General features: G+C 38.9%; 2 protein-coding genes across 5 annotated transcripts in view; one reads left to right on the top strand and one right to left on the bottom strand.

The window, feature by feature from the left end:
- Positions 1-4,844, bottom strand: part of TBCK (TBC1 domain containing kinase) — a 173,901-nt gene extending 169,057 nt beyond the window's left edge. For both annotated transcript variants that reach the window (XM_032794227.2, XM_032794228.2), the window contains exon 1: positions 4,643-4,844. The gene's annotated coding sequence lies outside the window, so the exon portion shown is untranslated. The remainder of the gene's footprint in view (positions 1-4,642) is intronic.
- Positions 4,845-5,062: 218 nt separating this feature from the next.
- AIMP1 (aminoacyl tRNA synthetase complex interacting multifunctional protein 1) overlaps positions 5,063-26,715 on the top strand; it is a 67,960-nt gene continuing 46,307 nt past the window's right edge. For 2 of the 3 annotated variants that reach the window (XM_032794231.2, XM_075066216.1), the window contains exon 1: positions 5,106-5,149. Coding sequence is in view for 1 of the 3 variants with exons in the window: in XM_032794230.2 (XP_032650121.1) it covers positions 5,148-5,149 (2 nt within the window). In the remaining 2 variants the exon portion in view is untranslated. Of the gene's footprint in view, positions 5,150-26,715 lie in introns of all 3 variants that reach the window. The other variant, XM_032794230.2, reaches the window with a different exon arrangement.

Raw genomic sequence — 26,715 nt, 5'->3', positions numbered from 1 at the left:
TGAGACGATATTTGGCCATTTTGGTTTAAATTTTAAACAAGGTTGTTGTACACAGCAAATATAATCTACAAACATATGACAGAATTAAGCATTTGTTCTGCCACAAACGAATGCATTAAAAATACTAAATTCAGAAGTAATCTCAGATATTCTGTGCTATTATGTAGTTGCTATCTTAAGAAAATAAATGAGAAACAGCATAGTCTAACGTTTTTATAGTAATGCTTTATTATATTACCCAACACAGATTTTTTTTAAAGATATACTTTTTTTCTGTATTTCTTCAGTTAAGTGTACATTTATTTGACCCTGATCCTACACAGATAGACATTAGCACCTCACTGACTTCAGAGAGTGCAGGGGTCTGCCTGTATAGAGCAAGACACAATATCAACACTTTAACTGTTTGTCTTCTATAAAGTCAGGCCCTGATTGTGCAAACTCTTACACACACAGTCTTACGCTTACAGTTAAACACATTCCCAAGTGCTTGCAGGACTGGAGACTTAACATATAAACCAACTCATTCACCCCATAGACACACATGCTTGTTTGGTTTTGATTGTACACAAAGCCTTTTTGCTACAGAGAAATATAACAATTCTACAAGTTGTAAGAACGAATTATGATAAGCAAAGCATCAATTTTTTATTTTTTTTGCAATACAACTAGACATGAATAAAACTTTAAACAAACAACTGTAGCTTAGGGGGAAAAAAGATGACTGTTTATTTGTACCTCAGCATTTTCAAAATGGCAAAAAATGAAGTAGTTGCTTCCAATAATGATATGCTAAGAATCTGAGGTAGAAAAGCGGCATGATAGGCTAACACATCCACTAAGAAGGTCTTGCGCAGAAACTTTAGTCTCAGAAGTGAACCATGCTGCATCCCATGTCTAGAACATACTCCCAATTCCATGATCTCCATTCAAATAAATCTTAAAACCCCACTTCCATTACAGGACCCACAAACACTAACCAATACCAGTAATACCTTATTACCACCCTAATATTTTTAATAAGTTCATATTTGAGGTGAACACTACTAATGGGTCTCACGGTACCTTTTTCTTTTAATGCCAAACCCTGCAAATACTTATTACTATGCCGAGTGCACACGATCATGGGTAGTCCCATTTAGTGATTATTTCAGCTAGCAATAAATGTTTGCAGGCTCAACCCCTATGCTGGAAAGTCCCTCCAGTGCACAAACCATGGATGAATTAAGTCTTCCTCAGCAAATGTAGTCAGATATTAGAACTAGAATGTCCACCTCTAATTAAAGAAAACAGAAATACAAATATAGGTTTCTAAATTTTGCAAATATAGGTACTTTGTTTCTTATTTAAATCACGCAGTTTTCCAGAATTAAAATAGACTAAAACAATCCTGCCTTTAAAGTAATAATTAAAAAAATAGGAGCAACCAAACATGTCTAATGTAGTTGATTATCTTAACCAAATCCATATCTTAAAAGAAATTGTTTCATGAACCTTTCCCAATCCCTTAACATTCCCACTGCAACTACAGCAATTGCTAATTTAGAAAAAGCAAGATTAAGGAAAAAAAGCATTTTTAGCTGTCTTTATTAAAATGTAGGAGCTGGAAGCAAAAAAGGAAAACCAGACCATATGATCAATCAGCTATCAATGACCACGAGCAAGCACTCCACAGCCCTGAGTTTGGGAACCACTCATTTAAAACTGGTATTCATCATAAAAATATGCAAAAATAGTTAACTGGCTAGACAAAACTCAGTGTCAATAACGTAATAAAAGTACAAGAGATACAGAAGAGCCTCTTTGAACATAAAAGGCAGTGAATTGGGCTCTGGCGGTCAAATGTATCATACAAACACTTAAATTACTACCTTGACATCTTTCCACCTTTTTGTCAACTAGTTAGATATACTTACATGGAATTACACAGTGTAAACTTTAATGGCAACAATACTGCTTCACTAAACTGCTTTTACCAAAAGTTTCAGAAATCTGAATGTAATTAAGTGTGAGATTCTGACCAAGAACTTCCCACTGTAAAGACTTTTCTTGAGAATGAAAATGTGATAGCATTTAAGTATGTTTAAATATCCTTACTTCATCTTTTTAAAAGTCCCTTGGCTATACAGATGATCTTTGAAATGAGAAGCAATCCTTCTACAAGTACAAAATAGCTATCCAAACTAGTTGAGGAACCAAATGTAACCACCTACATATTTTAATATTTAGGTAGATTTAAGAAAAAAGAAAATAAGTGGAATCAGTTTTACAGAAATATATTGGATCTGATAAACTTATTGTACAATGACAGTAATAGATTTATTGTATCATTTATTAAGGTTAGCAGACATAAACCTTATAAGTCCTCCACTTAAATATTGTAGTCATACTTTTGTTTATTTCACATTTCAGTTATATTCACTCTACAATAAGTAAGATACCTGCCTGTAATTTTCTAGAATTACTCTCGATTTTACTTTCAATTGTTTTTTCCCCAATTCCAATTTTCGTGCATTAGATTTTGCAAAAATAACTGTTGACAAATCTCAGATGTGGTTTGTTCATTAAAGAAAAAATTATGTAAAAAGACTGTATTTGGTGAGTCTTTGAGGACAATCCAACAACTAAGTCTCAGCTCAGACTGAAAAAGAATTGAGGAAGAGGCTTATTTATATCATACAGAAGAGCTAAACATGTTCATGTCTCCTGTCCCTTCACGTCCGAGGGTGTCCATTATTTTCATTACAGAACAATGCAACTTGTAAAACAGTGAAAGCAAGAAACTACGCAGACATCATCACTCCCCAGTCTCTCTTATTGGAAGGACAACGCAAAAGTGGTTAAAGATTAATCGGAAATTGTTTTATGTTTGTTGTATGTACGTGTTAGCCTCACTCTTTCTAACAACAAAATCCAGGCATGGAACAAAGTGAGAAAGTCTTCTAAAAGTAGTCGTTAAAGCCCTTTTTTCTATAAAGGTTAAAACTAAAACAGACTAGAAGATTGAGGGTTTTTGTTTCGTTTTTAAATCAAACATTTTCATATTTCAGACAATCAAGAGCCTCTTGTGGACACTTATGGTCCCAATTTCTCAGTTACAACTATGGCATTTTGTTAGAAGAAATGTAATATTTGGAAACTATTAAGAAAACAATATAAAAATAATCTAATTTTAATATGTTGGATGCAGCTGCTTGATCACTTCCCTCAATTCTGAATGCACAATATTTGTTTCTTCTCTCCCAGGTTCATGGCATTCTCATTGCAGCAAGGCATGCTTTACTATCTCCAGGTTACTTTGCACTTAAAAAGTTCTGTCCTCCTTTATATTTACTACCCCTTCAATTTAGGCATCATCCACAAACATTCAGGGAATAAAAGACATGAAGCAGCTTCCCAGGGTGAAGATTTATTTTAATTAGAATTGTTGAACTGCTGCAGGAAAGCTTGCAAGTCTCAGACTGGGCGAGGACCTGATACGCGTATCTGTTACCTAGTAGCCAGCAGCAGATAGGAAATTTGAGAGTAGGCCCAGCAGAAGAGCCAAAGGCAGCACATTGTGAGAAGATAGTCTCACCCCAAGAAAATGGGCAATGGAAATATTATTTTCCCAAGACCCTGATCAGGGGGCTCTATCTTTGTTTAGGTAACTCTTGGGTAATAAATTTTATGCCTTTCCCTCTCATTATAGACTGCTGGAAGAAAGACGCTCTCTGCCTTCATCCTTTCAGCAGTTAAGAGTCCACTACTCTGCTACTCCCCAAACTCTCCTCTACTTCAGCTGTCATTTTGGGAGCATCCTCACCCATAAATAGTTGGGCTCCGTCTCGGCCCTTGCTCACAGATTACCATGCAACCACATTGACTTGACTTTTATCAGTTTCGCTATGCTTCCTAGGGTTTTGAAAAGCAGACGAGAAAGTGAAAGGAAGTCATGTAAACTTACTCTGCACCCACTTGGCAAAGCTACCAAGAGCAATAGTCTCTGTAGCTCTCTATCTGCAGACTCAAGAAAGCAGCTCACTACAAGCTTAAACTTACCATGATGTGAGCATATCTTCGTAAGGAAAATAACTTAAAACTTCTTTTTGTTAGTTTTGCAAAAAATAATGCATTGGCTTCCACACTCACCAGATGGTTTTCCCCTCACCTCTAGTAGGCGGAGTTCTCACTCCTTGAAGCAAGTAGCAAGAAGAATAACTTCTTGAAAGACTGATAAGATTTGCAGTTTGGGGGCCATACAGAGGTGCTCCAAAGGCATCATTCTGAAAAGCACTGAAAGAGCAATATCTTGCAAGAAAGAATCCTGCACTGGCTCTCAGGAAGAGGAGAGGCTACATACAATCGTATACATCTTTTCTTTCTCCAAAGAATATAATTTTATTCATTTTAATTGGGGAAATGGAAAAAAGGGACCAGAACGAGGACAGCTTAGGTAAAGGGACAGCAGAATATTGTGCACAGGGCGCATGAGTCTGGCTGCAGAGACCCCACCAGGGGTACGTAGCGCGGGGCCCAGCAGGGTAGTGGCTGCAAGGACCCTCCTCCCCCTGGAGTACGGCGCGCGGGGAGCAGCAGAGCCCGGTGGGAGAGCAGCGAGTCCGCAGCGGAGCAGGGCAAGACCGGGCACAAGGACGGGTACCTGCTACAGCTGCTGGGCGTGAGGCACGAGCCACCTACAGGAGCCCTCGCGCCGCCGCTGCTACTCCAAACATTGCTGCGTGTCTCCGAAACTCCCCGACCCTTTACGAGGACGTCACCACTTCCCGAGCGCGAGCGCCCACCCCCTGTGCGCGAACAGGTGCCGCAGAACCGGCTGCCCCGCGCCTCTCTTACCTCAGCACTAAGCGCCGGCGCTAGGAAAGGACCCTGGTTTCTGTTGCGGGGAAGGAGGGTGACACCGCTGATGCCTAGCGACTGTAATTATTTATAAAGTGAGGTTCTCCCCCTACGAATTCAGAGTACAGACGTGGGCTCTTTGCGGAGGGTATGTAGCTATTGTAAATGGCTCATTAGGGGAGCTAAGGTTGCACTATCCATTTCAGTGGCAGGCGCTCTTGAGGGCAGCCCCGAGAGGTCCTTTCTCTCGCGCCTAATCCGGGCGCCGCGGTGGAGGCGGTGACCTCGGCTCTGGCTTTCTCCGGTTCATGTGAGTTTTTCTCGGGTCAGGCCGAGTTCTTTTGTGCTGATGCGCGGGGCCGAACGCGACAGGGCCGCCATTGTTCCTTCTCTCCCCCTCCCCCCCCGTGTGCGCGCGCGCGGAGCCGTGAGGCGGGCTCAGCCCCGCCCTGGACCGCGCATATCCCCCTCTCCCCGGGCAGTTTCGCCAGGGTAGTGGCGGCTCTGCCCTAGGAGGTGACTGCACTGTGGGGAGCGTGGGGCCGGTAGTTACCGAGCCCGGCCCGGCACGTTGTGACGGGTTCTGGCCTTCCCCGGTGATCCGCGCTCTGCAGGCCGCTTTCTCGGTGGCTGCGCTTCCCCGCGGCCTGCTGCGCTGTCGGTTAGGAGCGCTCCGCTCTGCAGATGCTGCGCCGAAGGGCCTGGGCTCCGGCTCCCTCCCTGCTGCGCTGGCCCGTCCGAGCTAACAGGCCTTAACGGCAGCAGGCGCGTGCTGCGGGCATTGTTGCTGGCAAAGCTTGATGCTGGCCGGGCAGGCCGTGCCAAGTCTGTCCTGCCTCCTCCTGCAGGGACCTCCGCAGCAGCTTCCCTTTCGTCAGACAACGCAGGCTCCGGATAAAGTGTGCAAGTCGGTCGCCGTTAGGGCAGCCCTCGTGTCGCTGTGGTGTTTGTTTCACGCTATTCAGTGATCAGTGTCTTTGTACCAGCAGTGTCCAGCCTGAGTTATCTGGGGAAGCTGTAGTTTTTGATACTTTGAGCAGCTGGGGCTGTGTGGGACCATGTGTGAGAACTGTGTAGATAAACACCTTAGGTGTATGTTTTAAGGTTAAACGATGAGTAGTGAAATAGTTAAATGCTCACGTTTATGTTATTAAACTTCACCTTTCAGGGCTAGCAATCTATCAAATGACAGTTAATGCCCCTCTGAGTTACTGTTTCAGACTGTCTGCACGCTCAGGAAGTCACTACTGTTTTGATTAACACTTGGGTTATAATTTTAAGGCTCTTTTTACATTAGAGGCATTATTTTGTAAATGAAGGCTTAAATTCTGGAAGACAGTTATGTGGTAAAGGATGGATGAGTATATTCTATAGCCACAAAATACATAGGGCCTTGAATATCATTTAGAATGCAGACATAGAAGAAATCTGCTGACTGCAGAAGCATCATTTTGTGTACAAACTTTTCTGACTACAACTATGATTTTATACGTTTGCACTCTTTTGCTTAATATAGTACAAATATGAATGAATTAAGTAGCATAACAGCTCGTTCACCCCACCCTCAGTAGGGACATTTGAAAAGATTTAAAATATGAACACATACACACATTTTAAATCTTAGAGTATATTGTGCATTATGTAAGTGATGTGGAACTACGCTGCTTTCTTCAGCCCCCATTGGTCTGGAGCAGTGAATCGCGGCCACTGGGAGCCGCTATCGGCTGAACCTGCGGACGCGGCAGGTAAACAAACCGGCCCGGCATGCCAGGGGCTTTCCCTGCACAAGCGGCGAAACAAGTTTGGGAACCGCTGCTGTAGATTAAAAGCAAAGAAGCAGTAATTAATATTTTAAAATAGTTGTTTTACCCTTACATTTCTGTGGTCTAGGATTGGCATACATCTGTTCTGAGGGGAGGGTGTTTATAACTGATGTCAGTCATGTTAAGCCTCTCCTGAACTCTATGTGGCATCTGAGGGATATTGTACCATGATCTCCCTCCTGCACCAGGGAGTTAATTTCAAGGCCCTTCTCAGTGCTTCATGTGTCTATAACTCGCAGTAAGGACACCCAATTACAGCTCACCATCTGGAGTCATGCTGATGTCAAAGTTAGAATCAGGACTCACAATTTGTCAAACCACTCTGTTTTATTAGCGCAGCACTCCGCCAATAGCACCCAGATAATGTGAGTGGCCATGCAAGACCCAAACAGTCTTATTTATACAGATAAAAGAGCAGGAATTAGACAAAGGGACAAAGAAAGCAAAATAGTAAAATTCCCCTGGGGCACAGCATGCATATCCTACTTCCTTACTAACTCTTATCGATCTAAGGCTAATACTTCACCAATTGCCCTTAAACGGTGCAGTTGTTCTATGTTAATATCTGTATTCCTGACACCTGGAGTGCAGCATTCCAACAGTTTTGCTTAAAGTACAGACAGCATTTCTTTAATCCTTTCTGTTTTCACAATATAATTCATTCTACTTTCACACTGACTTTGCTCATCAACTTGAAACATGCAAGGTTGTCTGTCTACCCCCTCTTTCTTTTAGCCATGTATTGCTCTTTGTTAGCTAACCCTCATGCCCCAGACCAAGCTGTGGAGTCTGAAAAAAGTTCTTAATAGAAACTGTAGTTAAGATTTTACGTACACATTCCTGGCTTTTGGCCCTTCAGATTCATTCCACATCCCATGCAGTTTACTGTTTGTGGCTCTTTCAGTGGAGAGCATAAAAGGCAATTTCTTTCTACCTTTCATGAATGGTCAGATGTCATGAATGCTTTTAATAAAACTTGAATCCCCAATGCCTTTGGTCAGAAATACCATCTTGCCTTTGTTATGCACTCTTGATGTTCTCCACCTGCTGGCTGCTATCCTTAACTGAAAGGATAGTTGCATTTCAGAGGTTTAATATATATTGGATGTAAGACACGGCATAAGTATACGATTATATTATCCTTAATTGACAATTATACTCTGCTTATGTTTGGAGAGCTTTATGAACCATGGGAAAGTTTTATAAACAGTGTTCCAATTACAGAAGTTACTAAGTGTCTGATATAGGCAAACTACCTCGTTTATAATACTCGGTAGAGAATGACAACTGCCTTGCTGTGATGTGCCAGGATCACCTTTCCCTCTCCCTCTAACATGACCTTGGAAGAATTTCATTTCACTGTCTTATTGGCCATGATCATGGCCAATAATCAGATTTTCTCTTTTATTGCTCTTTACTCTTATTTCTAATCTTGTCTTATTGGCACAGTTAAGTCCACAGAATTTTCATTATGCTTTGAGGAGGTTGGAAATTATGAAGAAAGAATTACCAGAGCCTCCATTAGGAATCAAAGGGCTTGTTTACACTACCAGGCAACAATTGATCCAAAGGGGGTCAATCTACACTAGACGCAATAAATTGACCACTGAGCGCTCTCCATAGACTCCACCAGAACAAGAAGCACAAGCAGAGTCGACAGGAGAGCATCAGCTGTCGATTTACTGCAGTGAAGACACCCCGGTAAGTAGACCTAAGTACGTCACCTTCAGCTACGCTATTCACGTACCTGAAGTTGCAGGTAGTGTAGACAAGACCCTAGGTTAATAGGTGATGCAATTTATCAGGCAGCCATTAGTTAGTAAAGCATGATGTGGCTAATCTTTCTTCTTCAGCTGTTATATCTAGTATCTCCAGAGACCTGTCTCATCTTAATTCAATACATGATTATTTTTCATATCTATGGTAGCTATTCTATCCATCTCCACCAAGGGTATCAGTATTTTCCATTACTTTAATTCCATATAAAAATATGGAACTTGAAGATGTCATATGCTTCATTGGTTGTTGGTAATGATAAGATTTCCTTTAAAAACTTGGAGGAGGAGTGTTTTAAATTGAAATGTAATAAGGTTATACAACCTTTTTAAAGTGACTTGAAAATACACTTTTGAATTTGTTAGCAAAATATTAGGTGGAATATTGTATAACTCCAGTGAAGGGGCTGGTAACATAAAATGCTCCAGTTCTGAAACAGTGAGTGGAGCTGCATGTTTAATTTTAACAGACGTAATTCAGAAAATTAGTTATGAAAATCTTAGAGCAAATCAACAGAGGCACAGTTGTTTCCTTTTTGTCTTACTACCTTTACTTCATTGGAAATTACTTTGTTCTTTTGAGAGAATAATAGGGCCCCATGGATCTTGAACTGTCTTGCACATCAGACATTGATATGTGGTGATAAAGGATAAATGTTCCTGTGCTAGGAAACGACATATTAGCTAGATTTCATAGACAGGGAAAAGGCCTTTTTGGCTTATTCCCTATTATACATTTATTAGTACCTTCTGTAAAAGCAATTAAAAAAATTATTCGGAATAAAATGGCAACACAAGTTTTCACTCCTAATGCTGAGACCAGGAGATAAGTTTAGAGGGACAGATTAGAAATGAAATATTTTGCTTTCTCAAGAAGGAAAATAAAGATGTCTGGCATATATGAAAATAGCAAGAGAAGCCACTAGAACTATCGGAGCCTTTTCTGACTTTTCTGTAGTTGCTTATATTTATTTCAAGATTCATTGTTACAGATCATAAAACTTGAGTCGGAAATAAATTTGGGCATAAAATGTACAAGAAAACAATTAAACTTGGAAAAATAGGAGCCTTAATTGAGGTGATCCGACATGATTATAACTATAATTTTAACCTCTGACTGAATAGTGATAGTCTATGATTTGACACCTTTCATTAGATGAGAAATCTGTAGGATGGAAAAGGATGAAACAATGCATCAGTGTCTGTCCATTTTTGCAAGTTAGCGATGTTCTCCATAATAGTTTTTCTTCCAAATATCTGTATGACTTCTTAAGTCTATTTAGTTAGTTGATGTAACTGCTATGTATTTTATCTGACAGAGGTTGGAGCCGCTACAGCTACAAACTTGCATCGATTTCACACCCCTGAGCGATGTAGTTATAAATCCATGCACCTGAGTGATGTAGTTATACCAACCTAACACCAGTGTAGCGCTTCTCCTGTTGACGTAGATACTGCATCTCATGCAGATGGATTAACTGCACTGACAGGAGACATAGCATCTTCACTAAAGCACTAGAATGGCACAGCTGCACTGGTGCAGTTTTTTAAGTGTAGACCTGCCCTAAGTTAATTGCCTAACATTATAAAGAGAAAAAACCAACCCCCTCCTGAAGCTTACCAGACTCTTGCTAAAGGCAACAAATCAATTCATGCTATCCTAAAATTCCATGTGAACTTGAGTGAAGGGGACCCCAGTATATTAGAAGCTTTGTGGCATCCTAGGTAGTTAGTGGTATGCCTGTGCCAGTTTTTGCTGGAAAGAAGATTTTAATATACGAAGTGGTTGATGTGACAATAAGTAGGCCACAGTGCATTCCTAGCATTTTTCTGGTCATGTCCTTAATGTTTGATATCCTTGTTTTAGTCATTTAATATTTTTGAAGACATCTTGCTGTGAAAATAGCATACTTTATGCTGATTCTCAAAATTGGTAATTTTACTGATGTTGACGTCCTACACGGTTTGAGCAACTAGTGGTGCAAGAGGGTCTTTCATTTTCTTCATAAAATCAGTGAAACTCTACTGTTTGCAATTTTCGGACAATAAGAATTGTACTTTATTGAAGCATTCTGTAATTTTTTTAGACATGTGTTCCTCTCTAAGTATGCAGGCTCATCTAATCTGTCAGTCCTGGCTTTTATCCTTTTTTCTTTGATGTGTCTTGCATTTAATAATTTATTTACTCAGCAACTCATAAACAGTCTCTGTGTATATAACTCTAGTTACAATTTTCAGAAAATATTTCATTGGACCATACTCCAATGATTCCCTTTGTTGATTTACGGCAATCTATTTTATGTATATTTTGACCTGATGTTGACAGTCTGTGTTTTAACTGTTTGTAAAGTTTTAACTTTTTGAACTTCAATGTCTTCCATCATTAAATAATTGTCTTGACCCCCCCCCCCCCATAATTTCATGCTATTAAAATTTATATTGATTGGTCAATTTCATCAGATAATACAAAATAAATTCAGCTAAGCCTAATTATAATGAAAATATGTGGCCTTCATATATTTTTTTTAAAAAAGCATATCTACATTAATTGTTGTTTCCATAGCTTTTTGTCAAATATAGGGCCTCTTCATGCATTAGCAAGGTATAAAATCCACAAAATGCAGCTTCGGACCAGAGTTGAAAATTGCAAGTCTCTAGACCTTGTCCTCTCTTACTGGCTGGATTTAGTTTTTCCATTGTTCTGTAATATATGAGAGAAATTTTCTTGGCAAAAAATGCTGTGTGTACTTCGGCACTATCCTTTCAAGACATGTAATTGGTGGGGGGAGTGTTAAGACATAAAATTAACCAAAAGTAAATAAACTAGGGATACTGTACTGATTATAACAGATTGAACTGAGATGGAGGAGGACGAGTGAGAGGGGTAGGAAGGTCGGTTCTTCATGAATCTGGGTTTTTGCTACGTAATTCAAATCTGATGTGCAACACTGGACATGGGGCCTTGATTACTGCTCGATGGATAATTTGCAAGGGATTAGGTTTAAACATCACACCTGCAACACAGACAATCCGTTTTTGGTATGCTAAAAAAAAGTTGTTCTGGTTCTGGAAATTTTATAGCTTATAATGCTCTTCTGTCTTCACTATTTAATAAATATATGTACGTTGAAATGATGTACCTTAAAGAAAATGGCAACAGTTCTTACTTGGTTTGAGCACAAGATTACTACTATTTATAGATTGTATTGAAGAGATGACAATGTCCAGCAACCAAGGTCTTGCAGGAAATTGGGAGCAGAAGTTGAAGTTGTTGGGCTACAGTACATCAGCCAAGCTTGGAAGGAGGGATGACAGGGTGTAAGAATGTTTTCCTGCTGAATGCTTCCGACTCAACCACCCAGTATCCTCAGAACATGAAAAGAAATGATAAACACGAATAAGCATCAGCAATAGGAATAAGACAGGACAATGCAATTAGAATTGAAATGTGAGGCCATAATCTTATGTTATATATTGTAGTCATAGCTCAACTATCTGTTCACCAGTAGTATGTGTGGTGTTTTCCCAAGAATACAAGGAGGCCTAATCAATCAATTTCTACATAATTTAAACTTCTAAAAATGAAGCTTCTGTTCATTATATTTGCTGATGCATTGTTTTCTCCCTAATCTGCAGACAGATCTAGGGCTTCTGCTCCTGTGCCAGTCGGTAATGGAGTGAAATTAATGAGATAGTCACCAGTTTCTTTGCTGTTAGTCTGATGTTAGTCTAATGGAAAACATCAACAATCTTGTCAGTTTCATGTTGGGCTGCTGCACTTTGAAGAAGCTCTGAGCAGCAGAGCCAGATGCTGAGTTATGAGGATAAGAAAGGGAGACTTGTTCACCCATCACAGCAGCCATGAGTGGAGGAGGAGGGCTATAGTATTGGAATCCCATCTCTCACAGCAATGGGGAGTGCCTGTAAGAAGAGAAGCATGAAGACCTGTACCTGTTTCAGTAGCCAGGAGGCTCTGGGAATAGAGAAAAGACACAGCAATTGTGGGGAGGCAGGGAGGAGGATGGAGTTTAGGTTTATCAGAGACCTACTAGACAAAGAGTATTATAAAAGATGGACCCTCAGGTGGAAATCTCATTACCCTTCCCATTCCTGTCATCTGTGGATATTAAGGGATTCTGGATTTCTTGCCATAGCATTGCTTCGAATGTCTCAGGCTAATAGTTGTCTTTATATGTTCTGATTTATTGTTTATAGTTTAATTATATATTGCAATCTCTGGCCAGTGGGATATTGATACATTTTATGTTTTAGTCACCTCATTTGTTTCAAAAGAATGTCTTTATTGGATTTTCTTCCAATATACCTGTGCATGTTTTCTCTATTTTATGGACTTTTCAGTTTACCAAAACTGTTACTACTTTCCATTTTGCTTTGCCAGCAGTGTCCAGACAATCTTTAAAGTGGTCCTTTCTGTATTTTACATTATCTACAAATCTTTATTGCCAGGGATTAGCACTGCATCATATGTTAGTCTGCTGTTGATAATGAGCTAGTTGCAGCCTTGATCTGGAATTCAAATGCAAAGAGCAGGTGATGGACTAAAGTGTCATGTTTCTGCCCGAGCCATGTGGAGATGATTTAGGTTGTAATGCTTCAAATAAAATACTTGTTGAACTTTAAACAGCAGAGTGTCTTTTTCATATATGTCCAAGATTACCACAGGATTTTTAAAAACTCAAAGTAACTTTTGAGTAGGAGGAAGGTTACCAGCTCCAAAACAGCAAGATATGTTTGTGAAAATTGTTCATTTTGTAATTACTGGATTGAATCATGAAATGGGAGTAAGACATGAGGTACTATTAGCAAAAGATATAAAAGAGAACAAGAAAAAAAGTTTTTAAAGTATATTAAAAGCAAGAAAATGGCAAAGGAGAAGTGTAGCTTTCATATTTCATCGGGAAAGAAAGCAGAGGACTGAAATCCTATAGACTTACGTTGGTATAGCTACGTTGCTCGGGAGGTATAGAAAATCCACACCTCAGAGTGACGCAGTTATATCGACTGAGCTCCCAGTGTAGACAGCGCTATGTCGATGGGAGGGCTTGTCTTGTCGACGTAGCTACCGCTTCTTTGGGTATGTCTATACTACCCGCCGATCCAGAGGGTAGTGTAGTATAGAACCGATCTATCGGGAATTGATTTATCGCGTCTCGTCTAGACGTAATAAATCAATCTGGGAATCGATGCCTGTACTACACCTCTGCAGGAGGAGTAAGCAGTGTCGACGGGGGAGCCGCGGCAGTCAACTCACCTCTGTGAGGACGGCCAGGTAAGTCGAACTAAGATACTTTGACATCAGCTACGTGAATAGCGTATCTTAGATTGATTCTCTCCCCCCCCCCCCCCCCGAGTGTAGGCCAGCCTATGTAGGCGTACATATGGTAATGGGAGAAGCTGTCCCTTCAGGTAGGTAACATCTTCACTAAGCACTGCAGCAGTGTAGCAACCTCTTATTTTGCTTTAATCTTCACTAAAAGGAATAATAGCAACAGGAGGTTAAGTGTGATAGTAGTTAATGAGAAATGGGAGAGGTTACAAGGCAAAATTCAGGAAGGAACGGATTAACCATTAACTTGGTCCAGAGAGGAAGGATGTTTAAAGCAGGGAACTGGAAGTCAGCAGAGACAAAGACAGAGAGAAAGATTGGTATCCTGGAAAGCAGTAACTTTGAACAGGATGTAGGGGTCACAGTGGACAAGAAACTGAATGTGAGCTTCCAATACTTTGCTGTGGTGAAAAGAGCTAGTATGATCTTTAGACATGTAAACCAGGAAGTAGTGAGGAAGAGCAGATGTACAGCATTAGAATCATAGAATATCAGGGTTGGAAGGGACCTCAGGAGGTCATCTAGTCCAACCCCCTGCTCAAAGCAGTACTGATCCCCAGACAGATTTTTCCCCCAGATCCCTAAATGACCACCTCAAGGATTAAACTCTTAATCCTGAGTTTAGCAGGCCAATGCTCAAACCACTGAGCTAGCATTGGTTAGACTGATGCTGAAATACTTCAGTGGCTGGAGAAAATTCCTCACAGTGAGAGATTTGAAGAGCTCAATCTGTTTAGTATATGAAAACATTTGAGAGGTGACTGATTACAGTGCAGAAATGCCTTCCTGGGGAGAAAATACAAAGTACTAAAGTGTTCTTTAAGGTAGCAGAGAAAAGCATAACTAGAACCAGTGGCTGGAAACTGAAGCTGTATATATTTAAATTTAGAAATAAGGCACACGTTTTTAGCAGGGAGCGTGGTTAACCACTTGAACTAACTACTAAAGGAGTTGGTGGATTCTTCATCTCTTGATGTCTTCAGATCAAGACTGGATGCTTTTTTAGAAGTTATGCTTTAGCCAAACATAAGTTGTTGGATTTCAATGCTGGAGTAACTGCGTGAAGTAGTATGTCCGAGAAGACAATTTAATAGTCTCTTTTGGTTTTACATCTATGGATCTATGACTACAGTCGCCTCATCTCATCCCAGCAGTAACCAGGAAGTTCTTAAGGATGGGGGAGAAATTTAAATATATCCCTCTTCCAGCAAGAGGGTCTGGGAAGAAGAGAATTTTAAATTTATCGGAAACTATCCAATCAGAGGCCAGTATAAAAGACGGAGCACCAAGCAGAGTCTCGACACAGCCCCCAACGTATAGATCCTAACATTCTTCCCCTTATTGCCATTTGTAAATAGTAGTGGGGCAGGACTGAGCTTCTCACCAGGGCATTGCCCGCAGGCCTCACTAGTAGAACCACTTTCCAACATTATATTGTATGCCAAAAATACACATGCGTGCGCATATATCTGGCAAATATGTTTAGCCTCCAAATATGGCTAGTGAGTTTCTTGTACAGCAGTTTTTCAAAACCTGTCTTAAGTATCTTAAATGAGGCTATGTATGGGCTGTTATTTTCAGTCTTTGGAAGTAGCTGGATATCTCAGGTATATACAAGCTCTTCTAAATTGTTAGCCCCATTCAATTCTGCAATTCCAAAGATGTAGGAAAGAGGGATAAAAGCTGCGGGGCCCTACCGTAGTGGCTTACACTTGCTTACATATCTTCCCTGACAAGACATGGTTTGCACTAAGACTAAAAAACAGTGTTAAATAACAGAACAGGCTGACTTGGGAAATATTGAGGAGGGGAGACAGCAACAAACTGACTTATCATGTAACACATTATTAGTGAACACTTATTTATGAATACATTACACCTCCATAAAAACCACCACCTTAAAATGCAAATAAATAAGAAAGAGGGATATAGCAGAGGAACACTTTTGGAGGGAGGGTAATATGTGACTGACTCCACATATTAGTCACACCAAAAAGACTTGTAGAAACATATTTTAAGATGCTTTTTAAAAGTGGGGAGAAATTTATTAAGATCAATGACAAAAGAAAGTTCTATACCCTAGGGCTCATGGCAGCAAACCATAATTGCTTGCTGACCTGAGCTGTGGTAGCAATCCCATAACAGCTTGTGTTATGAAGTAGTCACAGAATCAGTAAAGGTGTGTCCTGTATAAATTGTGTAATGGGGGAAGTGGGGGGAGAGACATCAAAACTTTGGTACCATGTCTGGCCCATGGGGCTTTCAATTGAAAGAGCATGGCTGAAACCTTAAAATAAGGACATAACGTAAGAGGGAGCCTCTTATGTTGTAGGTGGACATGGGTGCTCAGGACTTCAATTTTCTCAGGGATATGGAAAAGATTGTTATGGCCTGTCCATCTGCTAGTATTCCTTCAGGGCTACTACTGAATTTGCAGGTTTGAAGAGGCAAGATATATAAAGTCTTACAAGAGTTGTATATCTTCCATCATCCTTATGAGCAATCGTCACCCCAGAGCAAGGCCAGAACCAAGGCTGGAAATTATCTTGGATGTCATTGGTGTAAAGGACATCTGAACCTGTGAATAGTCATTGCTTCCTGAAAAGGAGAGGAAAGAGGTTGAAGCTGGGCAAAACTGGCATAACTATAGCATTAGGTTAGGCTTCTGACTTTCCCCACTCTAAGCAAGGCACAGTGGTAAATGGTAGCACAGCCACACTACTTGCTAAAAGCAGCCAATAATAGTTATGTTTGGAATGATAGATAGTGGGTTTCTGGTATCAGATGACCATGGATATCATCTTCCAAACCCATGATCAAACTCCACAAGAGGGGGATCGACTCTTGACTGCGAAAGCCGGCCAGACAGCCCTATATTTGATTTCCTATCCACATAGAATATAACAAACTAGTCACAGTGGTTAGCTGAAAAAAACATTAATTAGTAGATTTACACAATCTCCATTAATCTGATTGTGTGCTTCCCAAAGATTGGGCACTTCTTGCAGTGTCTCTGAATGAGGACAAGTAACATCTCATGAGTTAAATCATGCTAAGAATTCAAGTGCCATATGAAACCATTTGAGAGGTGAGTGATTACAGTGCAGAAATGCCTTCCTGGGGAGAAAATACCAAGTACTAAAATGTTCTTTAAGGTAGCAGAGAAAAGCATAACTAGAACCAGTGGCTGGAAACTGAAGCTGTATATATTTAAATTTAGAAGGAAACCAGAATGCATGTGTTACTTTCTCCAGTAACATTATCATAGTTTTTAAGAAAAGAAGTTTACTCATCTACTGTTTGTCAGGAGGTAGAGGGACAGGATAAGGATCTGTATTGGGGATTGGCTTTTAGAAGAAATATGCATGCAGAAAAACATTCTTTCTCCATCTCTCAGAGAGACGTTCATCTGTGTCCCACTCTAATATACTGAGTCATGGTTTTACTAATGCATTTGCCCCTGAGTTTTTTTTTTAGTGAAGAGCAGTTTTGCACTAACATGGGAGTTTGTCTCCCCAATTTTTTCCTTTAAATAGAGTAAATGTTTGTCTTTACCTCCTATCTTAAATATTTATCTTTTGTTCGCTGCTTAGTATTTTGCAATCAGATGAGGGTAAATGTTATCTGATCGCTTTTGAGATGGATATTAGAAATTTGTTGTAAGTGCTATTGGCAGATAGTATTCTGCAGTTTTTAAACGCCATAGACTTGTTAAATACTTTCTGTTACCAACAATGCTCTAGCTTGTAGATTGTGTAGAAATTATTTTAACCAAAAGAGTTGTCAAGATACAAAATAAAAATAAAGGTTTTATCTGAACATTTTTGCTGTTAAGATTATGAAGTTTTTAAAATGCCTCTCATGTATACTTCTTACAATATTTATTTCACTATTAAGCATCTCTTCAATTTTATGCATATATATATACACACACACACACACTACACCTTTGTATGTATGCAGGGGAAATTACTATGCATACACAGATGACAAATTTTGACTTTCCTGATAAAAGAAGGAAGTGTTAAACTGGCTGTTTGGATTTTTACATCACCCGTGGCCATGCAGGGAAAGGAAGCAGGAAATAGTCTCATATAGTTTTATAGATTTTTTATTATTATTATTTGACAAAGAATCCTAAATAAAATTGCAAGGTGTCTGAATAAATTTTGAGCATTATTAAATATAAAAAATGACAGTAGAGCCATCGGGCTACTCAGGGTGAAATGCACTCCAAATACATGTAAGTATTTTTTTAAATTAGGTAAATATGATGTTTTTAATAATACTTTGATCTCAGTCTAAAGATCCCAAATAAAGCAAGCAGGCAACCAAACTGGTCCCCCTGACACCTCTCCCCCCCAGTTTTAGTCGCAGCTTTTTGGACGCTGTCCTATGTTCACTGTGATCTGGAAATGCATTATCCTACATTTACAATTGATCTGGAAAAAGAGGCGTAATTATCAGATCACAGCAAGAAAAAGTGTGGCTACTTTTAGATGTGTTATAGAATGTCCAGGAAGATTGAAGTGTTCTCCTACTGGCTTTTGTATGTTACCATTCCTGATGTTACACAACACTTCAATCTTCCTGGACATTCTATAACAGATTTAAAAGTAGCCATACTTGAACAAAAAAAACTTCAGAAACAGACTCTAAAGAGAAACTGCAAAGAACTAAAATTCATTTGCAAATTTAACACCATTAATTTGGACTTGAATAGGGACTGGGAGTGGCTGGCTCACTACAAAAGCAACTTTGCCTCTTCTGGAATTGATGTTCTTGGTGTGATCTGTCCATATTCATAGTCAATTTCCAAATATTTTTTGTATATGTGATCAACTAAAGTATGGAATTGGATTTTCAATTGCTAAATTCACAGTAGGTATACAACATGTTTCAAGCAGGTGTTTCCCCTTTAAAATGTAGCCTCCATGTTTCCTGTCAGCGTGATGCAAAATAGTGACAGAATTGACATACAAAACAGGGAAAGCACTTATTGGAGGTAATAAAGTATTATTTTGCTTGAAAGGAAGCAGCTGATCCAGATACTTCTAAATAGATTGTCAGAATAATCATTCAAATGTTCCTAAACTGTTAAAAGCATATTTATTTAGATTTATAACAAGAGGCACCTGTCTGAATGCTCTCTGCACTTCTGACAAATACTTTAACTTCTTTTAAGCTTTATTTTACTTTATAAAATGCACTAACTAAGCTGCACAAAAATAAACCAAATTCCTTGTTTTTTTTTCTAAATATTACTGCTTCAGCAATCTGTGCAGGATCAGTAGTTTGAGGCTATTTTCAAATCTTTTGGTTTTCTCAGTGTTTTACTACAGGTTTTGTGAACCATTTTGGTTGTTTTCCTGTGTGAAAGACAATGGCTTGGGTAAATACCACACTTACAAAATTCCAGTGTTAATATTTTAAATATATTAAAAATCGTAAATAAAATAACCACCAAAACAGGTCTGGATCAAGATGCAGGTTAATCAGATGGGAGGGGCAGAGACCTGAAGTAGATATAGTTGATATATTTCAGTGCAAAACATTTTTATTCAGTCTAAGATATATTTAATAATGTTTGTTGCTTACAGTTTCTAAAGAAAATCGTCTATGGTTCATTGTATAAAATATTTGTGAAATTTAGAGTTAGGTAATGTTTTTCTGTGCTGAGAGCATGAGGGCTGATAAATCATACAAGCCCAAGAATAATTTTGAAACAGAGGTCATTCTGGATAATCTAGCATTTAATTTTTTTAATGATAAACTCTCAATCTGTAAAAATATTTTTCTTCTACCCCATTTTATAGTATATCAGTTTGCAAGTTAATCAGTTGCTGCAGTCAAAAGTTTAGAGGGAGTTGAAAATAGGACTTATATTGGATGTCTTCATACAGCCTTGATTACGGAGTTAAAACTGATGTTTCTATAATAACCGTTTGTTTCCATTTAAATGAAAGCGAATGGAAAAAGTACATTTGCAAACAAAAGTTCTTCTTGTTCAGCTAGCTAGCTAATTGGAAATTATTGGTCTTTGTGTTAAAGAAAACTGGATCCATGTCATAAGTGACTCTCTGGTGTGTTTTTGCACATATATCCCAATTAGATGAGCAGAATTGGGGGGCTGAGGGGGGTGGATTGCATAAAACATACTGATGATCTTGAAAAAATTATTGAGCCTGTAGACTTTGTGAGGATATTTGGTACAGTTTTCTTGGCATAAATTTCCTATTACAGAAGGCTTTTCTTTCCATTTCCTTCTCTCCAGGAGCTTTCCTGACATAACCTTGATTGAGCATGAATTGATGTTTTTACAGCTTAGTCTTTTAGTTCTGGGTCCTCCTATCAGAAGCACGCCTTGGCTGTTGGGTTTAGTTTCTATTCCAGAGTGTTTCTCCATTACAGTTTAACGCACAGCTTTGTTGTGGCATCTTATTTCAGATTCAGAAGATAAGTGAGTGGATCATTCCAGCAATCTCAATTGGCTTGGACAGCAAGGGATTGCTAGTTCAGCAAGAATGTACTTCTTTGCACATAGCTGAACATAGTTCCTTTTAACAACAGCTGCTCTGGAGTTGAAGGCCATAAATTCATGTCCCTGCTCAGCTTACTGTAAAAAGGTTTGAAAACTTATGGCTGAAATGGTCTTATAGCTGCTGGAATTTAAACAGCATGGGCATCAACATAGACAGAGGGGAATGGCACTGAACTGAGAGTCTGGCGAATTGGTTTATCCCTTGCTCTTCTATTAGCCTGCTGTCTGACCTCATGCAAGGGGACGGTGATATTAAAGTTACTTTTGTCAAACATTTTGGGGTTCTCAGATGAAAAGTGCAAGAGGTAATGACTGTCCTCAAAAAAGTTGCTTTCTTTTTGACATTTATTACTAGTTCAAGTGGCATTCATCCATCCTGTTCATCTCCAGTGGCCAGGGAAAGAATTGTTTCCCTTTGTACATACATTTACGTATTCTCTGCCCAAACTACACATAAAGGAAGCCTGTCAATTTGAAATCAGTTCAGTTTAAAAGAGTTAGTTCAAAGCACTTGCCTCCAAATGCCTTCTCTCACGCTCACTCTCACTCAAAACAGAAGAAACTTTTGATGTACAATGGATAAAAGATGCTGATTTATTTTATACTATGCTGTTGTTTCCTCTGATTATGTATTCATGTTTTCCAGCAGATGTAGCTGTCCTGTAGTTAACAAAGTGCTAATAATTCAGCTAAGATGGCCCACCTTACACAGAATAAATAATAAAATTCCTTAAGGCCCAATCCTGCAAACATTTCCTGTTGGATATGCTACATAGTCCCTTTAGCGGTCAGGCAGTATGTGTTTGCAGGATCAGATCTTTAGAAGTTAGTGCAGTGAAATTCTTGGTTTAGTTCTCCTTGGACCTACACACGTGAAGACTTTTCATTAAGACATCCGTTGAGTGTCTGTAATATTAATTTAATGGGGGGAAATAATATCAAATTATAACAGTTTTTTGTAGGTAACATTACAAACAATGAACAGATGTTTTGATGGTGTAATGTGTGCAGGAGTATTACAAAAATTAAAAGCAGACTCTTGAAAAGGTGAGTTTGTATGTGTAATCTTTGTTGCAGTTTGGAATATTAATTTTTTTTTACTTCCTCTGTTTGCCTGCGAAGGAAGATTTGCCTGCCTTTTGCCATTGTCTTGATGATTAAAACTTTAATTGCATCTTCCCTCTTTTAGATATTCAATTTTTATTGAAGGCTTTCAATTTTTATTTGGTTACTATTTGATTTAATAGATTACACTTAAGTGGTATGTTTCATGTGCAAGTGAACCACAATTAACCAAAAATCTGTGTTTCCCATGGTTATAAGTGTGCTACTTGTCTATTGCAGCCCTCCTAGGTTTTACAGGAGTGGAGATCCATTCTTCAGCCCTGCTTTTACAAAACTTAGGAGTTTTGCAGGTCTGAAACCTATCTAAGGACAGAAACCACAAAAACTGGGCCAAGCCTCTCCTGCTCGGGATGCTGGCAGTTTCGGCCAGATCTGGGTCAGCTGGAGTGGCCAGGCTGTGGAATCCCAGTTTATGTGGCAGGTGAGAGTTGAGTGGTAATGGTGTAGTTTAGATGGGCCACTTTAAGACATGCTCCTGCTCAGTCACTTCTAGTCATTCTGAACAGATCAACAAAAAAATTAAGACTGGAACAGAACGATTTAGAAGGACATTGCGAAGCTTAAATAGCATGTTTTTAAAGAGAGATGTTCTAACATTACTAATAAAACCTGACATTTAAAAATATTCTTTGTTTTCATAATGGAATTTTTGCTGGTTTTGTGTTTCACTCAGTTTGGACAGTTAAAATAGGCCAGTCAATATCACTTTTGTTTCTCATCGATTCCTTGTTTGGCTCATCAGTACTAGCAAAAGGTCAAATGTTTGTGTTGGAAACATTTTAAGGAAAAACGTTTAAAAATAAAAACAGATAATGAAAGCGATTTGGGTTAATTTTCATTAAAACTGTTGTAGTAACAGTTCTCCTCTAAATAAAAACTAGGAAGTCTTTCTGGCATAATAAATAATAAAGAAAAATTTGAGCATCTGATCTCTGCCTTGCAAAGATCAATTTCACTGAAAGAAAGTTTAAGTAACACACTATGGAAAAGAAGGGGGGAGAATGTTGTTTGTGTAGTAAAGGGACAGCTTCCTATCATTAATCGTCTTGTATTCAAACCAGTATAGTTCTGAAATGTCCATGCCACAACATAGCTTTTTATTTTACACCCAATCCATATGAAAACAGGCATTTTGTTTTCAAACATCCTTAGATCTGTACTTAATCTACCACATTCACAAACACATATGTTGCTTTTGTACAGACACAGCTTCTGAGTTCTGTAGTTTTTATCTTCCTGCTGGAAACCAATAGATTCCATCCCAAGAAACTGAAAAACTTTTATGACAGGACACAGGGAATTCTGAAATGAAAAAGAGAACATGTAAAATATCTCTGAAAAACAAAATATTTCAGGATGGATTTTCTAAGGGGAGGAATTTTTTGTGGTTGCTTTTTATTTTTTTCTTGAGGACCATAGCAATCATTGATTCAAGAAGCACAGTAGTCAGTTTATTTGTGGACATATTCCTTTTTAGACAATGTACTTTTTAGGCAAAAACATTACAAAATTTGGATTAATCCTGCAGATGACATTCTTGCAAAAGACTGATCTTGAAGATGATGTATCCTTCCAAAAATATGAAATGGCAGATACCACTGTAGTGTGCTGTTGAAGTGAAGTGTGACTACAAATGACTGACAAGGACCAGTTGCTGTCAGCCCACATTAGCAATCAGCGTGACCTAGAAACTAGCGTAGGTTCTTCATTCCCAAACTGAATAAATAGTTTGTTCTTCATTAGGTAATGTAGATCACTTTTTTTTCCCCTCTGTTTTGCTTTAAAGTATTGAACTGGTTTTACATTTGAGAAATTGAATTTTACTTGGGCAAGTTTAGTGAAAAGGGGAAGCTGAGTGTTTAATTTTTTAATTATTTTATGAATGGGACAACAAAACTGCAAGTCAGATATTTAAGATTGATTATATTTTTATAAGTGAGACTCATTGCTGCTCTTTAAAATATGTTTATTGCCGTTATTTTTGGACAGATGTTTTTGCTTTCAATTCAATTTCACACAGTTCTTAAGAAACTGATTTTATGTAGAAAAACATCCAAATTAGTTATTTTAGTATATAATGGAAATAACATTGAGTCTTGATGCTGTACTTGTTCATTTTAGATGTATTATTCTACAGCTGCGTATTATTTGCTGCATGCTTTCATGAACTGATAATGGTTATTTTTAGCTCCTTGCATTTGGTTTATCACAGTGATTAAGAACTACTTTTGCTTTTTACATTGAATTATCAGCTTAATGTATTTTTCTTATTGACAGATGTTAATTTGGGGAATTAAAGAAGTCAAGAAATTCAGAAATCAGTATTTTTGTTTAATATTTAAGAATAAAAAATGCCAGCAGCTGGTACCAAAAATTATAGTACACAGGATAACTCTTGTGATGAGATTTCAACTTGCTAGGAGTTTTGTACAATCTAGTTGAAACATATACCTTTTGAATTAAGTGTAAAGATGTCATCGTGTTACTGAAGCTATATTTAATGCCGAGTTGACACTACCTTTCTACATCTCTAATTCAGCTCTATAGGTAAGTGGAGGCTATCTTTGAAACATTCTTTACCTGTTGGAAAGAATTTTTAAATGTTTTAAATATAAAATAGTTATCACTGAGAATTCCTGCAGACCCAAAAGGAAACGAATACAGTTTGAGAGTTTAGAGAAGGTATTTTAAAATGAATTATTCTGTAATCAGACTCTTGTTTGTGTAACGTCTCATAGCCAAGGCAATTCTGTTTGATCACTTTAATGTTGTAGTTTTGTGGATGATCACATTAAATTTTTTCCTGTTTAATTTCTTTAGAATAAGGTTATGAAAAACAAACATGTTTATTTTACAGTCTACTATAAAAATATGGACTATGTATAGTCAAGAAACAGTGTATTTTAAAACATAAATCGCACTATGTACATAATACAACAGAAAAACCCTTTCAATATACATGAAAATTCAGAAACAACTTCAGTAAATAAAACTCTCTCTAGTTCTCATCTATACTTATTCTGTAAGGAGTGTGACCATCAGCTTCTCACCAAAAGAAATGATAGTTTGTATATAAAATTCACTTACTCTTTGCTTTCATTCTGTCAAGAACGAGAGAATTGACTAGGGACTTCAACTTTTGATTTGGTTATACACGTTTGATCCCAACTTTTTCATAGTTGTTTTTCCCCCACTCTTGCCCATAAAAAAACCCAGTGGGGTTTTCTTGAGATGTAATGAGACATGAAAGTTACATTTCCTGGACTGTATTCAGCCCTGAGATGTTAACTCTATACTGGGCATCCAGAGGCAGCCACCACATCCCCAAAGTAGGCAACAGAGGAGAGACTGTGACAAGACTGGCCAGAAGTACACTGGTTCAGCACATTTCCTGGGCAGTGGGTCTCCTACAAAAGCCCTAGCCACAGCTTAAAGTTGCCTTTCCACAGTAGGACCCCCAAAAGGATGATAGCAATGCAAACACTTTCTGCTCTCCTGTTGGAGTGAATCATACTGGAGCACAGTGACCTTGCAGGTGCAACTGGGTGCAGTGGATCCCCTTGCTTTTGAGGGCTAGATTTCTCAATGTTAAATTGTATGTGTATATAATTAAGAGGGGTCGTACCTCTTAAAATCAGGAACACACACAGTTAGAAATGAATATGAGAAATAAATAGTAACTAAGATTTTCAAAAGTAATGTAGCCTCTTAAGTTCTATTGATTTTTCAATGAGATTTAGGGGGAATTTTTCAAAGGCGTAAAAGTCACTTCTAAGAATGAGATTTAGGCTTCTATGTTGTTTAGGCACTTTGGAATATTTCACCCTAAAATTCATATTTCTTAGTTCAGTGAGAGCTATTGGATGCTCACCACTTTGGAAAAATCAACCTGCTTTTAGGTGCCTGTATTTTTTAAAACCCTTGCCCCTCAATTTTACATGGCAGCCTTTTCTTCCCAAAGACTTATTTTGTGTATGGAAACCAGCTTTAAAGGACCAAGAAATAGAGAGAGAAGTTTTAACACTAAGGGTGTTATGTTTATTCCATTAGAGCACATACATGCCTCCTATCGGGCATGCTGGACATGATTATCATAACGTTCTGATATTACTATTTAGAAGCATAATATCTTAACCCTGGTGTGCAGGCAGCAGGAGCCACAAGTTAAGACACATTTCACAAGAAGTGTTTGTACTATGTAAGTATTAACAGTATTGTTTAATTTCTTGTGTTCTTGGTGATGAAATGTGCTGAACTGACAGTCCAGAAGATTTTCTGTCCCATGCAGTAGCAAACATTTCTACATTTGTTTCAGTCTTGACCTGGGGAGAACTTTAGTGTCAGGGCCTCGTCTGCATTACAGAGGTAGGTCAACGTAAGGCAGCTTTCATCAACCTAACTTTGTAAGCGTCTACACCAGTGGTCACCAACCGGTTGATCACGATCTCTGGCGGCACAGCAGGGCTTCCCCTAAGGCAGGCTCTCTGCTTGCCTCGGCCCCACACCGCTCCAGGAAGCGTCCAGCGCAGCCCCGGAGGAACAGGGAACTGTAGCCAATGGGAGCTGAGGGGGCAGTGCCGGCAGAGACGGGCTGTCAGAGTTCCTTCCCCACTCTGAACTCTAGAGTACAGATGTGAGGACCCACATGAAAGACCCCCTAAGCTTATTTAGCAGCTTAGGTTAACAGTAAGCTGCCACCATCAAGCGTGTTCCAAATCTTAGGGGAAAGCCACTTGGAACTCTGCCTTCCCCCAAATATTTTCCAAATCCCTAACCTCCCCCCCTTTCCTGGGCTGATTTGAAACTAATTCCTCCCCACCACCAAGTCCTCACCCCCTTTTCCTGAGTAGGCTTGAGATATACCCTCACCATTAATCTTGGTGAACATAGATCCAAAACCCTTGGATCTTAAAACAATGAAAAATCAATCAGGTTCTTAAAAGAAGAATTTTATTAAAAGAAAAGGTTAAGTTTTATCTCTGTAAAATCAGGATGGAAATAACTTTACAGGGTAATCAGATTCAAAGAGCCCAGAGGAACCAGTGGCGTAGCCAGATTCTAAGTGTAGGGGGAGCAAGCATAAAAAAGGCACCCCCCCGGCTCCTCCTCTGGTCTCGCCCCCCACCCCGACTCCACCCCTCCTTCATCCATTGGATTCCTCCCCAAATTCCCGCCTCAGCCCCGCCCCCTCACTGCCCCATTGGATCCCAAGCTGGGCCTGGAGAGGAAACGCCCCTGTGCAGCAGCCCGGGCACATGGGCCATG

The sequence above is a fragment of the Chelonoidis abingdonii genome, chromosome 5 (genome assembly GCF_003597395.2).
Source record: "Chelonoidis abingdonii isolate Lonesome George chromosome 5, CheloAbing_2.0, whole genome shotgun sequence".
NCBI classification, from domain to species: Eukaryota; Metazoa; Chordata; order Testudines; family Testudinidae; genus Chelonoidis; species Chelonoidis abingdonii.
Note: the sequence above shows the minus strand (reverse complement) of the source record. Positions and strands in the feature narration are given on the sequence as shown.